A 17,263-nucleotide genomic window follows, 5' to 3' on the forward strand; every position below is an offset into this window, starting at 1 on the left:
TTCTCATGCCTATATTAATTATCCAAGTCCTGCAAATCTGCAAAATGTCTCTTGCTCTCCTCCCTTTGCCATGAGTGCTTTCTATTTGGAGATAACAGGATTCTGAACCATTCCCGAAAGGATGCTGCGGTTGTCTCTTGGTTAAATCTTAAGGCTCACCCGCCTGTCTGCCCATCATCCCCACATAATGGTAGTCTTACCTAGCCATCAGAGTCTCAGTGCAGCGCCATCTTTTTCATGACCCCCCCCGACCCCGGTTCCTCTCGATGAGATGGGATTGTTCCTTGTTTGACCCCTGCTTTCCCATCCAGGCCCACTGGGCCTGAATCTGCATTTCCAGCAAAGCCTCCCAGGGCTTTGTGCGTGTGTTCAAGTTTGAGAAAAGCTTCCAAGTGAAAGTCAGATGAGGGTAAGCACTGGGCTGTACTTGGTGGAACATCTTGACCATAAATTAACATCCTGTCAGTTTCCACATCTGTGCTTTGCCCATTCATCCACTGAAGTGCCCTTAGGGACCGATATACAAGAAATGTATGAGAAGGAGGGAAACAAAGGGGAGAAGGAAGGAGAGAGGGAGGAGAATGACGGATTGGAGGAGAGGGAATGGAGGAAGGAGACAGGGAGGGAGAAAGGCTGGGGGATAAATGAGAAGGGGATAATGAGCCAACGAGAGAGAGAGAGAGAGAGAGAGAGAGAGAGAGAGAGAGAGAGAGAGAGAGAGAGAGAGAGAGAGAGAGAGAGAGAGAGAGAGAGAGTTTGTAGGCTCACTCAAGATCTCTGTTAAGAACTTTGTGACTAGTTTGGGAACCGGCTGCTTTGTGCATAGGTAAAAGCTACACTCTAGGCCTCCGAAGTCAGTGCTGTAGCCAAGGCGGAATAGCCTTCATTTTGCTGCTCCTCTAGGGGGTGAATGGTTGAATGGCTTCCTGCTTTTTCTTTTGCTGCCATTCTGGGGCCTCGCTTCTCTGGTTGTTCCCAGAAGTCACTGTACACCTTTAAAGGTCTCAGAGAGCCATGCAAGCACTGTTGCTAGTGTTTCCAACTTCTATTTTCAGCAGCAGATTTTATGCTTTGTTTTCAAACTTCAAAGTTTATTTCTGAAATAAAGGTTTATTTTCCCCATGGTATTCTGAAGGTTTCCTAGAAATGGTAATTTATCAAACCTAAGTCATTTCTTGCCTTTGAAATTTCAGTGCTGTTGGTCAATTTCATAATGTTTGCATAGAGGGTTTTCTGGGGAGTGGGGCTTCAAAAGGCATCCGCTTGGTGTTTCTTTGTTCTTTGAGGAAGTAAGTTTGCCTCGTGCACAAAACCTGAAGGTGATGTTGGAATCCAGTCATTCAGAGACTTCTCTCAACATCATCCAATTCTATTTTCAAATTTGGTCCTAATAGCGTGACTACCAGCTGTCACTCAGGGGTAAAATTCCTGCGAAGCTCATCAACACTTCATAGACCAGCGCTAATGAGCAGCCGGGGTTACTTAGCTCACACCCCATAGCTAAGGGAATCAGGGGGCATTTTTCCCCCACTCTCCTGGCTTTATGCACCTCCAGATGACAAGGGCCCTCCTTCATGTCTCCTTCCCTCTGTTTCCCTTCCCACTTCACATACTCCCTCAACTGGTTGTAATTGAAAACAGAAGGTGTTTTATGGTTTGTTATATTTCTTGAATGGTTTTGTGTTTCTTGTTCTCCTAAAAAAAAATAGATGAGTGTAATGTTTTATACTTTCCTCAGCATTTTGGTTATAAATTGTGCTTCCTTTTCTGTAGCTCCTGATTTTCCTCCCTCCTTGCTCCCTTTCCTCCACATCTGCCTGCACCCAGTGATTCTGGGAGAGAAAACAGGTTCCCTTTTCTGCCACATGTTTGGTTTGGGTACCTGGTTACTTCTCTTGGGATGTTAGAAACTTCTGTTCCTTATTTAGTTTGGAAGTGAGGAGCTCTAAAAATGTCCTCTTTCTAAGGTGCGTGAGAATTTAAAATGCTCTTTGTGTAGACAGAACATGGTTAAGTATATTTGACTTGAATATCTCCGATGAATTTTTGTGTGGTTGGCAGCCCCTCTTTATCTTAATTCTCAGTGAAGGCAGTTTGCATCTTTGTTCCTAGAAATCTTTCTTTCAGGACTGGAGAGGTGGCTCACTGTTTAAGAAATCCCCCCCCCCCCCATCTCCCTTCCTCTGTCTCGGTCTGTCTCTTTCTCTCCCCCCTCCACTGAATGCTTTTACTTTTTATCTAAAGACGAGGGAGCCCCTTTGAAATCCTGCTAACATGTGTTAGAACTGACACATACCTTGTAGGTTAACCAAATTACAGTCTGCTTCTCCCTGATGACATTATCACATTTCAGGGACCTTGTTTCACTTATGGGCTTTTATTGTTCCATTCTCAAGCTTGACTTTAGGTTGGAGATTGCGTTCCAATTGTGCTGATATGTGATACTGTTCCTTTGTCTTTATACTTGTGTGGATCTTTTGTGTGTCTTGTATCTGTTATCTCTTCCAAGCTTGGCCAAGGTTATGAGGTTATGCACTTACGTATAAATATTTAATAAGGAAAGTTAGACAAAATGCGCTTGAAAGACAGTTCAGTCTTTCTCCTACTCTCCCTGAAGCATTCTCTCTCTCTCTCTCTCTCTCTCTCTCTCTCTCTCTTTGTGTGTGTGTGTGTGTGTGTGTGTGTGTATTGTGTGTAGGTTTGGAGGACATTGCTTTATACTTTTCTTGATGGACACAATGGAATGGAATCTGTTGAGTCAGTCAGGACTCCCAAAATGGTGGCTCTGTGTCACAGACAACATTAGTCTCTTGTCCTATTTTTTTTTTCTCACTGGTTCCCTAAATTCCCCTAAGCCAGAAGGCTTGAGGTATGAGATTGTGTGTTTTTTAAGAAAATATTATGGATACAGACTAATGTTCTCAAGTCAGGAAGAACAATTAGAGCCATTCATTAGTCGGGGAGCTTGTTTTGACTCTGGGTCCCGGCTAGGGAATATAAGCTGTGAAAGTCACACATATATATGAACCTCAGGCAAATTTATGACTTGTCAGCCTTTTAAGGTTAAATTCTTAACCCCAAATCAGGGCTGGCTTTATATATGGACATTCCTCTGGGCCACTGAGCACGCCCCTCCCCAGCCCTTTTGCTTAACAGCAGCTAACGGCCTAATGAGCAAGAAGGATTTCTGCCTCTTATCAGCTGCGTAAAGAGCAGCAGCAAGGCTGATATACAGAGTTTAGGTCAAAACTCAAGTTCTACAACTGGAAAACTACAAGGTCAGTTTAAAAACTCCAGAGATGTGGTATCTCGCTCGTTATCAATACCTGTCAAGTGAAGGAGGTAGACACTTGAGTTCGAGCAAATAGGAATAGTTGCCAAAACCATGGGCAGTCTAATTTTGCTAATACTTCTTTCCTTCTTTGTTTAGTTCTTTTATAAATAGCCTTCATGTATTCTTTAATGAGCTTTCCATGTGTGCCTGGAGGTCGTTACGGTCACATGGGAGTGTTTGACTGTCGAATGGTGATGATGATGAAGGTAGGGATGTTTATATTTTTGGCTCAGATTTTTGGAAGGGGCTCCCAGATGAAGGCAAGTAGACATTTCTTACTTTCTGCCTTTATTTCCTTCTCAACTGGAATTTTTGAATGGCTGTGAAGTCAACTTGCCATCAGAGAAGACTTTGTGCCTCTTCATATTGTACTGACTCTTGAAAAACAGAGAGAAAGTGTCTGATTCTGAGCTCTCCTTGGAATCCAGGCTGAGACTCACACAGAATAAATATTTTAGGATATTCCCTACCCATTATAGTGAAAGCCCCCAGCTTTCATGTTCTGTGTTTGCACTTTATTTTTCAGAGACAATAAAGAAAACATTTTTTAAAGATTCCGTTGTGTTATTGAAAATCCTATTTACATAAACAGGCATTGTTGTGGCCTAGGGAAGAATGTGGGGTCCCATTCTTTAGTTCCTTGTATATCTTTGCTAAGGGTTGTCTAAATAGAAGTAATGGTGCTTTAGTCTAAGCAGCTTTTCTCATTGAGGTAAGCAGGGTGGTTTGAAATCTCAGTTTACTAGGTAATTGAGGCATGCAGGTTGCTCTCTTTATAGTAAAGACCCTAAAATTCTAGTAATCTCCTCAGGCATCCATTGGGTAATAAAATCCTGTGCATTTTCAGGGGTTAATTTTCATTACAATTGCATGTCGTCTCCCTACCCCCATGCTTGAGGAAATTCGGCTGTTAGGGTCCGGTTTCCTTCCAGTGCAGAAGCACATTCTAGAAGCCATCTAAGAAGCCTGCTGGAAACACTAGGTCTAGAGAAAGTTTAAATGGACTCAGATTCATGCTCATTACACAATTTACATTTTATTGCCATATTTCCCGGAAAATCATATACCTGATTTTGCCAGACTGGACTTTGAATGAGGGCAAAAAAAAAAAAAAAAAAAAAAANGTAAAACTTAATTTTCCCACTATCCTTATTTTATTCTTTAAACACACATAAAAATAAAAAATAAACACACACACACACGAAAAATAAATAAATAAAATAAAACAAAATCCAAAATTCCCCCAACCAGCCACCCAACCAAAAACCCTCAGAAGTCATCTGGTGCATAGCTAGATAGGAAAAAAAAAAAAAAAAACTGAAGAAAAAAAAAGAAAGAAAAGAAAAGGCTCAGGTCCCCTTCATCTGCTAGTCATTCCAGTTGGTGTGACTTCCATCCAGCAAGTTTTTATTGAGCACCTGTGGTGGGGGTGGTGCTAATAATCGTTAACATTTATTGAACGAGGCACCGGGCTAAGCCTTTTATGAGCACCATCTTACTTAATCCCCACAACAGCACTGCCCAGTGGGAATCTGTTCCCTCCATTTCCCAGACAAGGAAACTGAGGCTTTCAGAGATTTAGGAACTTGACTGTGGTCAAGTAGGCACACAGTGAACTCAGTTCCTTTCCTTCCAGAATCCCATCCTTTATTTTCATGATAGACGGAGCATTTCTAGGAAACTACTTTTGAAAATTGGCTATGGATGAGATGCTAAGGAGCCAACGTCACATACGCTAGTATCCCTGCTCTTGGAGGGGAAAGGAGATGCCGTAGAAAGACAAAACTCCTTCCACCTGTTGACGAGAAGGAGGCGTTCATAGAACGACCAATGACTTGAAGTGCTTGAAAACAATCTAGAAGCTCGTGGTCATGAGTATCTCTATCTTGCTTAGTGAAAGTCAATCTTCAAATCAAACCCTCTGGCTACTCGTGCCAAATTTCCATCAGTGCCTCAAACTCACGGTAGCGTTAGCGATCGCGAAACCACCACTTCTCAGATACGCGCGCTCAGGAGGGTTTGGCATAATTAGACCCATATTTCCCGTGCCACTCTTTCTCCTTTATTTCCATTCCTTTGCAAGAAAGGCTTAAATTAAATGAGGCAGATATTCCTGAACCAGATCATTGTCTCAAGAGCTGGAGGCAAGTCCAAAGTGGCGATCCAGAGGGACACTGTGGATCCGGACAGTGCATTCAGCTGGATCTGGACCCCTCCTGGCATTGTCTCTCAGAACTGGCTGTGCGCTCTAGAGAGCTCTGTCTGACACCCACTGTCTGATAAGAGGATGCACTTCCTATTAGGAGTTTTTCAGTAAAATCATGGCATTGGAAAGGAAATCTCCAAATCACCTGTTTGGATAATTTCTTTTGTTTCATAGTTTCTAAAGGAAGCAATGAAGGAAAAAGTAACTACTGAACATGAAAAGACGCTTACATTTTTCTCAAATTAAAAAAATCTGGTTTAGGGAAAAATGAATTCAGCATTTGTGGGTGTGAGAGAAAGGGGGAGGGAGGGAGGGAGGGAGAGAGGGAGAGGGAGAGAGAGAGAGAGAGAGAGAGAGAGAGAGAGAGAGAGAGAGAGAGAGAGAGAGAGAAACAGTATCCTTTGCCTTCCAAGACTTGTGTCTCTAACCTTCTTGTAGTTGGCCTGCAATGTTTTGCTTGTAGGCACCCTTCTGAAGTGCTTTCTCCTCCCTTAAATCTCATCCACAGAAAGAAGTTACCACCAAGTCTAGACTTGAGTAACGTGCAAGAGGATGGCCAGTGAGTGAGGACTTTGATTCCTAGTACGTGGGTGGGTGTGAGGCGGTAGAAAACTCTGTCCTTTCCAGTCCTATGGATCCCAAAATTCTAACACGACCTCTTCTATGCTGAAGACGGGTGGCATCACTGGAGCATTTCCACAGCGATTCCCCAAGATGGCATGAATGCCACAGTACTGGAGCACGTCCATGTGGACAGATAAGCTGAGGGAGGAGAAGAAAGGGAATGCTTGATGGCAGCGCTTCGCAATCGGGGCTAGCGAGGGAGGGGGTTGCTTTCCTTTCGGTTGCATTTTGCTTAGGTGCATTGTGTGTGCTTTACTAACAAGGCGACTGAGTCCCTTCGCCACAAATTTCTATCCTAGGGAAAGAGGAGAGCTCTAATAGAGGGTGCAGATTATTTACAGTGGCTGAGAATGTAATTACAAGGTGCAATGGCTTGAAACTGAAATGTAGGTTAGCCATTAGAGCTGGGAGAAGCATTGTCACAGTAAGGACAATTGGGCATCGGAAAGATTTGCCTGAGAGCTGGGGAAATAGCATCTCCAGAGATGCTAAGGAGTAGGGCAGGGGTAATGTGAAGAAAACCCAAACTCTGTGTTGGGCTCAGGTCCAGACTCATGGGCAGCTTTCATTACTGCCCGGCTTCCTTCCTGATTATTTAATTGCTAATCTCTTGAAAGAGATTTTTCTTCCCATGTATTCAAAACACACCTAATTTGTTAAGCATAAGATGAGAAATGCCTTTGAGCAGCGAGAATGAGGCATTTGGATTGCTCTCAATAGCCTCCTGTCGGGTTTTGTGCAGTACGGGCCAACAGCTGAGGCAGGGCTGTTGCTGCCTTTGTCCCCCTTCTGCAAGGCTGCTAAGTCCTTATAGGATGTAGCTATTGCAGTTAACGATAACTAGATTCTCTTTACTACGTTATAGTAGTATTATATATCTTAGCGTGGGCTTAAATCATAATTGGTTTTGGTCCATGTTCCATGTTCATCTTTTACTTCTCTTTTGATACAGCCCTTTCCAGGTCCTCAGACACTCCCTTTCCTTACCTCCTTTTCATTGGTGGAGGAAGGTCCCAAAGAAACCCTTTCATCTTCCAGAATCAAGGTCTTATTTCAGGAGCATTGCACGTAGAGACAGCACTCGCTGAAATAAGTGACTCGCTCCTGGCAGAACGTACTTGGGAGGCAACATCTAGACGACCTCAGGCTGATGCTTTTCTGTGAGGTAGAAGGGAAGATGGCGATTGTGTCCTAGGGCTGCCACAACATGTTGCCTCAAATTTGCTGTTTAAAACCTTGCGCTTTTCCTCCCTGACAGTTCTGGTGGTCAGAAACCCCCAAAGAAGGCATCACACAGAGTTGCCTTTGTAAAAGATACTGGGGAAGGAATCCATCCTTGCCTCTTTGAGCTTTTGGTGACCTCTTTTCTGTGACTATGTACCTTCCTTCTCTGCCTCCATCTTCCCATGGCCTTCTCTTGCTATGTCTTTCTTTTATGTGTCTTCACATAGATGCCTGCCATTGGATTTAGGCTCCACTGAGAAAATCAAGAATGACCTCATCTTCGCAATCATAATTATGCCTTCAAAGTCCTCTTTTTCAGATCAGGTCACGGTGCCAAGTTCTGGGAGTTAGGCATAGTCCTATCTTTTTAGGAGATAGCATTCCATGTTCTGTAGACGTGAGTTTTCTGGGGTCTCCTGAAGCACACCATCTTATTTATGGGACTCCTCTGCTCAAAGGGAGTTTGTTCAAGGAACGATTAAAGTGGGTTGTCAAATGTCAGGGGTTTCCCAAGAGGGATGTGCATGGTACCTGCTGTTAACCCATTTTCACACAATTAAACTGAGGACATGGGGAGTGAAAAAGAAGTCATTCTGGATCAAAAGAAAAGAGTTTTGAAACACAACAGGCTACCATGTTATTCAGTATAGATTTTGTCTTATGACTGGATATTTTTTTTCCCTTGAAAAGTCTATTTTCTTTCCTAAACACTTTAGCCACAGGAAAGCAATTATTGCTCATTACCCACCTGAAAGGCCTTTTCACGGGATCTGTGGGATCAAGGTGATGGTGCACTTTCAGCGAGCTGCAGCTTTCCACCTCTCCTTTGTGATTTGCTGAAATACTAGCAACAGGGAGATTTGGGAGCCAGAAACATCCGTGAAACAAAAGGCTGCCTTTTTCGGTTGAGGTTCAAAATTCTAGCTATGGCTTGCATACAAAGTGATTAATATAGCTCGTGCTGATGAGTTCTTCCCTGTAGAGATGCTTTCCTACTTGCTCGTGACAAAAGGCCCAGTTGTGGCATCCTGGCTATGGAACATCTCTCCTGTGATGGGAGAACTTGGGTGTGTCAGGTGACTAGTGAGTATGCGCATGGCCCTCAGGGAATTATAAAGAGAAGGAAGAGACTTGAAAGATCCCTTGCCACTACAGAGTTGCTTCTGTGGTCTCTGATTCTGCTATTCAGACTTTGTTTGAATGTCTCAAGAGACAGGAGTTTCATCATTGCCTGTTCATAAATTCAGTATTCAGCTGTGATTGTACCATATGCCAGGCTCCATGCCAGAGGGTTTCAAAATGTGGGTCGAGACCCCCTTGCCATGGAAGGGCAGCTTGCCTAAGTCACCGGTGATTTCGCAACAAAGGAGATGATGGCACTTGCTTCTTGTTGCAAAAGAATCCCCTCCCCACCGCGAGATTTCGTATAGAAGGCAGGGCTGGGCCCTGAGGTTGAGACTAGGATATTGAAATTCCCCCTATCACTCTGGTTTTCACATTTGAAGATTGCATCTTAAAAATTAAAAGAAAAATTATCCATCTTCTGAAAGACAGGATCTCAGCTACTTATCTGTGTAGAATAATAATTAGGGAGTCACTAGGGGAGATGGGGAAATTACCTTAGCTCAGTCCCTCTGGAAGAAATCTAACTAAAAGAATATTCTGCATCCCAATTCCAGAGAGGCTGCCCCTGTGTTACAGTACAACTCTGACTTTGTTCTCCAATTCAGTTTTCTTTTTATTAGGGGATTTCCTATCGATGATGATGATGATGACAATGACGATGATGATGATGATGATGATGATGTGTGTGTGTGTGTGCGTGTGTGCGTGTGTGTGTATGGGATGAATCCTTCCATTATTACTAAATTTATTCTAGTGTTATCAATGAGTCTGACCTACTTCTGTACAACAAAAGTCTCTGGAAGTTCTGGCATTGCCTTCAAGTGAAAGCAAGGGACCTCAAGCCCAAACCACAGTCAGCCCCTTGAGATAAGAAGATGAGTCAGTCAAAGGTCTTTCCCTTAAGGAACTTACACCCAGAGAAGGCAGACGAATATAACTATGAGTCAGGTTAGAATGCGAGAAGTATCAATAAAAGATGGCGCACGTCACGAAAATTCAAATGTCTGAAAACTTTGGGAGTTTGTCTCTTTCTGTTCCCAAGAACGTTCTACTGTGGGAAGCCAATCAGAAGACAACTGGGGTGATGGCACAGCAGCGAGCATATGTAGCCCCTCAATTTGTCTTTCTTTTCTACTCTTGCTAGGCTTCTTGGAGTGCCAAATATTCCACCTACTTATCAGTCCTCACACCCATGCTTCATTTTTTTTTTTTTGGAAAATTTGAAAGAAATAGAATGATTTGACCAGAAACGGACTGTTGAAATTTCTTTGACACTTAGGTGAAGAAGGATCTAGCCTCAGGAAGTTCACATTGGAGGTTGTCATCTTTGAAGGGAAAAGAGGAGAGGTGATGAGGCAGGACTGGGAAGGGGAGAATCAGAAACAGTTAAAACGCAGAAGCAGGAGCTAGAGAGATGGCTCAGCGGTTGAGAGTACATGAAGAGGACCGCAGTTCAGTTCCCAGAACATGTCAGATGGCTGACAGCCAACTGTTAACTCCAGCTCCAGGGAAATCTCACGCCCCCTTCTGGCCTTCATGGGCACTGCACTCATTCATACAAACCCCCTCTGCCACATATATGAAATTAGAAAAAAAAAAGAAATTCTGCAAAGCACAATCTGTAAGGATATCATATTTGGGGATAGCAGATAAAGATGAACTAAGATACCTAGAGCGATCAGAGATCTAATTAGAAACCCTTAGAAGAACTTATGAACTCTAGGATAGAGACCATGTTTTGCACATCATAGAATTCCTCGTATTAGGCATGGTCTTTGGCACAGAGTTGGCATTCAATGAATATTGAGTGAATGAATTGCTCAACAGGTTTTTGGGCTGACTATAATCAATGAATTTGTATTTCCAGAGTGTGTGTCTACTGTTGCTTGGGGATGTGGTCCAGAAAGGAGCACTTTGTGCAGAGGGCGTGTGCCTGTGCAGAGATCTGGGGGTTTAACTTTTAACAGGGTATGAAATGATAGGCAGTTAGTTGGCAGTTGGCAGTACAGATAAAGGTAATTCATCCTTTAAATCTGAAGCCGAGAGAATGGCTTATCTCTAGGGCTGCTTTAAACCCCCAGTACTCCAGTGTCATAGCGACATTTTGGCCAGCCTTTTATGGAAGATGAGTCTATGGTGGCCCCAGGCATAGTCTTTGATTTAAAGTCTGAGCTCCTGATATCCAGGTGCACCCTTTACAAGGTCATGTTCTTTCAGGCTAAATAACCTTCTGCTGGATTCCCTAAGATCATTTCTTTATCAGCAATGATCACTTTCCCCTCTGGTTTCAAATGCAACCATTTCTTTCATCTGTATTCCTGGCTTGATTAGTGAGAAATTAATGAGCATGTAAGATTTGATTTAGATAATGATTAATTAGGGAAAAGGTGCCATTCTAATAGCAAGTCACTATTATATGCCAAGGAAATTAGTTAATATTTTTGGATGGCAAATTGACTTGTCCTTTGTTAAAAAACAACCTTTTAAAATGCCTGATATTTTTTTTTTGTAATTTTAATGAATATGTGTTATTTCCCCTACAAGTCATCAAGTAACTGGGTTTTATATCTTTAAATTCTTTTGTCTAATATTACCTCAATGATAATTTTTTATTTTCAGCACAGTGTACCTTTGTTGGGGAAAAACTCACTGTTCATAAAGCAGACCTTGACAATGAAATGTGTCAAATCATCATACATACTCTCATATCTATGGAAAAATTTTCAATTTTCATTGTTGCTGAGCCCTGACGCTTCCTTTTTTCCTGCTGCTGTTTCAATATGCCGTATCTGCTCTCAGAGAAGTATAAGGATCAAGGTCTATATGGATATTCTGTTCTTTAGGTGCTTTCTAATATGATTTTGACAATTTTTTGTCATTAGTTAAAATGGCAGTCTAGTAAAATAACCAACATATAGAACATAATAAAGGGAATTCGAGAGTGGGGGCCTGGAAGTGACCCTGATGGCTTACTCCATCCGTTTCTGTTTCAGGCTGTATGAGTAACCGTCCTAAACAGCACCCTTCATCAATTGTATCCCTGCTTGAGAACTTCCAGTTGTCCATCATTGCCTCTGGGGTTAAGACAGTAGGTCCTCCGAATCTGGGCTCATCTTTCCTAATAAGCTAACTATATCCTAGATTGCAGCCTATCTCTGAGCAAACTGGCCCGTCTACTCGCCGAGGACCAAATACATACCACCCATTGGCCTCTATAAATGCTTTCCATCTTGGGCATTTTCTTTGACGCCTCCCCACAGGGTGTCTGATGAGCAGGCCCTTACCTAGGAACTATTGTCTTACAACATATTTTCAAAACCACCACTGTTGATGCATAATTTGTAAACAATAAAATGTGCCCATTTCAAGTAACGAGTTTTGACAAATATGTACAAACACTTGTAACCACTGCTTCAGCTAAAATATAGATTATTTTCATCACTTTAGAAAATGGAGTGCATATTTTGTCACATAACCACGGAGCAAGTAACTATTCTCTCGTTAGTTTGGGGGTGTGAAAGTCTGGTCTCCACATGAACACATGAATTTAGTTTTTTTTTTTTAATTTGTTTAATTTGAATTCACACTTATTGAAGGTTTACTCTGTACCAAGAAGGCTAAGATATTTATTCTATAAAACAGAGCTTATCGGTAATCCCATTTTACAGGTAAGGGCAAGAAAGCATGCAGAGGTCGTGTAAGCCGCTCTGGTGTGCACAGCTGGCAACTGGCAATGACTGGCCCCTAAGCAGCTTGACCGGTGGCGCAATAAGTGCTTTGCTTTTCCCTGCTGATTACTGCTTTCTATAGCGCTGGCTTCCTGTCTTGGAATAAAATCTAATCGAATAATAGAAGTGACACATTTAAACGACCTCATGCGCACTGTCAACTTTCTGCTTTTAATTATGGAAAGGGTCCTAGCCTGGAGTAGAGTTTCTGAGTTTGGTAAGCACAGGGACTACTTTACAGCCTCGGTGGAGGTGGGAGAAAGGAAATTGGAGGCAGGCTAAAATGGCAGGTCTTTACATGGAGGCAACAGAGAGCAAGAGATGGGCCCAATGGGAAGACAGGAAGGTGGAGCCACAGACATCCATGCCTGGAGATATTATCAGATGTAGGTATGTAAGCAGAGCAGCATCTGAAGAGGGTTTCCATGGGGACTATCTGTGGTTAACTTCTGGAAAAGGAGTACCAGGGAAAGATGCACAAATTGGGGACACATGCGTATAACTCCCCCCAAAAGATAAAGCTGCTATGCCTCAAATAGCTCCTTTAAGTTGTAGGATCCCAAACTGCATCCCATGTGCAAGAAATACTTAATGTCATTTATTTATTTATTTATTTCTTTTTGTTTTTCGAGACTGGATTTCTCTGTGTAGCAGCCCTGGCTGTCCCAGAACTCGCTCTGTAGACCAGGCTGGCCTCTAACCTGCAGAGATCCGCCTGCCTCTGTCTCCCAAGTGCTGGGATTAAAGGCGTGCACTCCCACCACCCAGCAAAATAATTTTAAATGTGTGCTACAAAGTTCCTTCAAATGAAACATGTATTTGTGTATAGTCAAGATGCTGGGAAATTGATTTTTATGGTATTTTCCCAGGATCAAAGTTAATTCCACAGATGTAAAGCTTTCAGGGTCATCTCCACTCCCCGGAGTTTTAAATATAGGCAGACACATGGTTCGTGATAGTTCTCTCAGCCTACAGCGTTCATTAATTCAATAGTATGCACATCACTTGAATGAGATCGCCGAGGCATTCCAAAGAAAATGGAGTTGTTCGCTGCTCGTCAACAATTTCTAATGTAGGAGACTAGAGTTATAGTGTGAAGGTAGTTTTTAATCCTTCAAAATACATGGACGTTAGTAACTCTGTCATTATTTTTAGTTATTAGTATTTTTAATTTATTTATTCCTTTTTGAGCATTTGTGGATGAAAGTAATGAAGTCTCCCCAAATTGACCGCCCCCGGCTTATTGGAACAGTGAAGTGCTAAGTCTTTGCTTATTGTCACACCACGATGTGTTTGTCACTCTTCCCATTGGCAGGTGAATTTCCTTCTTTACATAAAAGCTATGTGAGTAGCCCTCTTTGAAAGTGGAGACCAAAAGTCATTTTCTGTCTATTAAAAGGGGCTCTTTCCCGTTAACCTTTTGTTCCTCATATGATTAAAGAAAGCTTCCCTATATTAAATATATGCTATTCTGTGTTTTTAAAAAAATTTGTTTGTTCAGCCAGGTGGCAGTGGCACACACCTTTAACCCCAGCACTTGGGAGGCAGAGGCAGGAGGATCTCTGAGTTCTGAGGCCAGCCTGGTCTACAGACTATAGCACAGGGCTATACAGAGAGACCCTGTCTTGGAAAAAAAACAAAATTATTTATTCTATGTGTATGGATATTTTTGCTTGCATGTTTGGGTACCACATGCATGTAGTACCCAGGATGACCAGAAGAGGGTATTGGAGCCTCTGAAATTGAAGTTACAGACAGTTGTGAGCCTCCATGTGGGTGCTGGGAATTGAACCTGGGGTTTCTGGAAGGGCAGTCAGTGCTCTTAATTGCTAAGCCACCTACCCAGCACCTTTACTGTCTTTTGCTGGTTGCATCTTATTTCTTCAGTTGATTTTTTTGCCTTTTGCCCTTACAAGTGTGTAGAGTTCTCAGTATATCTCCTTAGCCATTTGCTCTAGCATTTCCTTTGTATTTTCCCCATTGAGGATTCAGTTCCTAGAGTAACATTTTATTTAGCTGATGAGGAGTCCCTCTAAATTTCTTCTCCATTCTTATCTGTTTTGTTACTTTCCAGCAAACGCTTATGGCACTGGAATGGTTATATTTCAGTACTGTTCACTGAGGCATGAGTAGTGCTCCTATGTTGAATGAGTTATAGGAAATTTATTTACAACAAATTATTTTTCCATTTTGTATGCCTTTCCTTTGTTAGGAAATCCTGAATTCTTATAATTTATGAGTATTTTTATTTTTTAAGCCTATTGACAACTCTTAGCCCCTATGATAAATTTTTTCTGATTTATTGATTAACCAGGCAGTAATAATTGAGACAGAAAGTAAATTTGCTATATACACACTTATATTTGGATATAATATTTACTTAACATCTTCATGACATTTGGCATCTTTCCTAAAATGCTTTCATTTGAGGTTTTATTCCATTTCAGAGTGCTAGCTAGCCTGGTGAGATGAGGACGGCTTCCAATAGTGGGACTTGACCAAGCTCTACAGTGTAGCGCTCATAAGTACCTGTGGGGATGATCACATTTATGCCCAAACAAGCAAGTGTCACCATAGCTTAGAATCATTCTTGAACTTCTACAGATACTTTGAACATTTTGTTATAAGATCATAGCGACATAGCGCTTTCTAAAGGAAACGATTCAATGCCATCATCTGATCCCTCCTCTAGCCAGTGCTAGTGGAAATGGGTGCAGTACTAACAGCCAGCCCCCCCTGCGGAAATAGCTAGCTGTTCTGCAAAACTAGAAGTGATCTCCAAAGCCAATTTAGAAAAAAGAATGGCTGTATATCTAACTATTAATTTTATGAACTTGGGTAAGTACAGAGAGTTTAAGCACACATGACATAGGCATTGCTTTACCCAGAAAGTAAATCAACTCTTGTTATATGATCAGGGACTTGGTATATGGGAAGATTTACTATATAGAGTTCCTTTTCCCCACATTTATTTGTGTGTCCCAGCCAACCTTGTTGATATTTAGATTAGCCACTCTTCCCAAGGGGGCTCTTTCCCTTCTTGGTCCAGTAGACTGCATCACTTTCCACTCCTAGAATAGCATAAGGTGTTATAATTTCATGTAGAAAGAACAGAGCTACAACTAGGCCTGCTTTCTTTCCTTTTTAGTTCCGTCTAGTACTCTAAACTGTGGTGCTGGATTGGGTTTGCTGGCATGTCTGATCTGCTCTCTCCTCTAGTACACTGGTCAGTTGTTCTTTTGGGTAAAGGAAAGCGAGGAGCTGGAGTCAATACTTCGGATTCAGTAGTGATGACATGAGAGACATAAGCTAATGAATTTCGTTCTGAAATTAAGAAAACTTCGACATGTGCATTAATGCCACGGTCAACTACAATTACTGTGAAATAACGTGGTGTACTAAAAAATCACCTTTCTGCTAGCTTAGGACTACCTAGTCTCCCTCCCTTTATTAAGTTTAAAAAGTTACCTAAAATATCTGAGAGCGCTTTATTGAACCTTACTTTCCATAGGACCTTACTGGACATGGGCAGAAGTTACTATATATGTATAGATGTGTATATATGTATATATATGTATATACATATATACACACACACACATTTTATCATCCTTATGTTGCTTTGTTACACTTACGTTCTAGCACTAGAGATGTATCTCTCTTAATCCATTTAGATGATGAAGTTTTGTGGGCAGGGACAATATTGTACCTCCAGCATGTAGTACAGTGCCTGGCACATAAATAGTATGTTAGATTGGGTCACTGGAAAAGCAGATGCCAATTAAATGGACAAGCATCTAAGGCAGTATTGATATTTATGTCTTTTCATATAGCACTTATATTCACCCAGCATGACATTTGTTTCTATTTTCATGTGGCTGTTTGTTGTCCTCAAGACTAGAAACACCATGAGGGCAAGTCTGTGGTTTGTGTGCTCCTCATTCATTGTGACTGGCATTTAATAGGAACCAAATAAGTATTTATGGACTCTTGATAGACTTTTGGTTACAGCTACAGCAAAACTTTGATATGGGTTTGATGTTTTGATTATTTTTTCTGAACAGCACGTTTAGGCTGGCCAGACATCTATTTCATTTGAAATCATAATTGGGATCTTAAAAAATTGTCTTTGATTGTGTTCATATTCATAAATAACAATCAGGAAAAAATAAATGAGAAGAATGAAGATTGATATTTTAAAAGACAAATTAAATGTTGGTGTTCAATAGCGTGTGTTTGGTGCTGCTATAAATTATTTTCTGTAGAATTTATGAGTCAGATCTCATCAATTAACTGACAGCTATTCAAAAGGAATTAACTAGGAGGGAAATTGGATGAATTGAGACAAACAATGTACTTGAGACCTACTGTATTTAAAGAGAAATATGGAAATGTGTTTTGTCCTGTTTATTTGTGTGTGTGCAGGCGCGTACATACATGTGTGTAATGTTTGATATATATATATATATTTTCTGCTTACTGAAACATGAATACCTTGTTTGTTTCAGGATCAGATTTGCAAGTATGTCTCCCCAAGGGCCCAACATGCTGCTCAAGAAAGATGGAAGAAAAATACCAACTTACAGCACGGCTGAACATGGAACAGCTGCTCCAGTCTGCAAGTATGGAGCTCAAGTTCTTAATTATTCAGAATGCTGCGATTTTCCAAGGTGAGTTTGGGGGGTCATTTTCGATGTACTGCTCAATGGCATCATTATTTGGGTGCTTGGCTTTCAAATGCTAAGTATAACTTATAAATTACCATTCCAGTATGTATGCTTGATAGAAAAGCATCCCAGCGAGAGATCCAGGATAAGGAAACACACGGTTTTTAAACAAATTTCATTTTAATCTTTGAAAAAGTGGATAGTATTAAAAATCATTGTCCAAGGACATTTTGTTTGCCTGTATATAAAAGGCATAAATCACTGCTGAAAAAGTCAGTGATAATTTTCTCTGTTAGAACGTAAGACTTGTTTGCAACCATCACCACCACCACCACCACCACCACCACCACCCACC

At 41.5% G+C, this 17,263-nt stretch overlaps 1 protein-coding gene across 1 annotated transcript in view; it reads left to right on the top strand.

Moving 5' to 3' along the window:
* Nucleotides 1-17,263, top strand: part of Gpc3 (glypican 3) — a 349,741-nt gene that overhangs the window by 13,383 nt on the left and 319,095 nt on the right. Inside the window, exon 2 of the mRNA XM_050121691.1 lies at nucleotides 16,750-16,911. Coding sequence (XP_049977648.1) covers nucleotides 16,750-16,911 — 162 coding nt within the window. The remainder of the gene's footprint in view (nucleotides 1-16,749; nucleotides 16,912-17,263) is intronic.

This window comes from Alexandromys fortis, unplaced genomic scaffold (genome assembly GCF_014885135.2).
Source record: "Alexandromys fortis isolate MF-2015 unplaced genomic scaffold, M_Fortis_MF-2015_v1.1 scaffold_194, whole genome shotgun sequence".
NCBI classification, from domain to species: domain Eukaryota; kingdom Metazoa; phylum Chordata; class Mammalia; order Rodentia; family Cricetidae; genus Alexandromys; species Alexandromys fortis.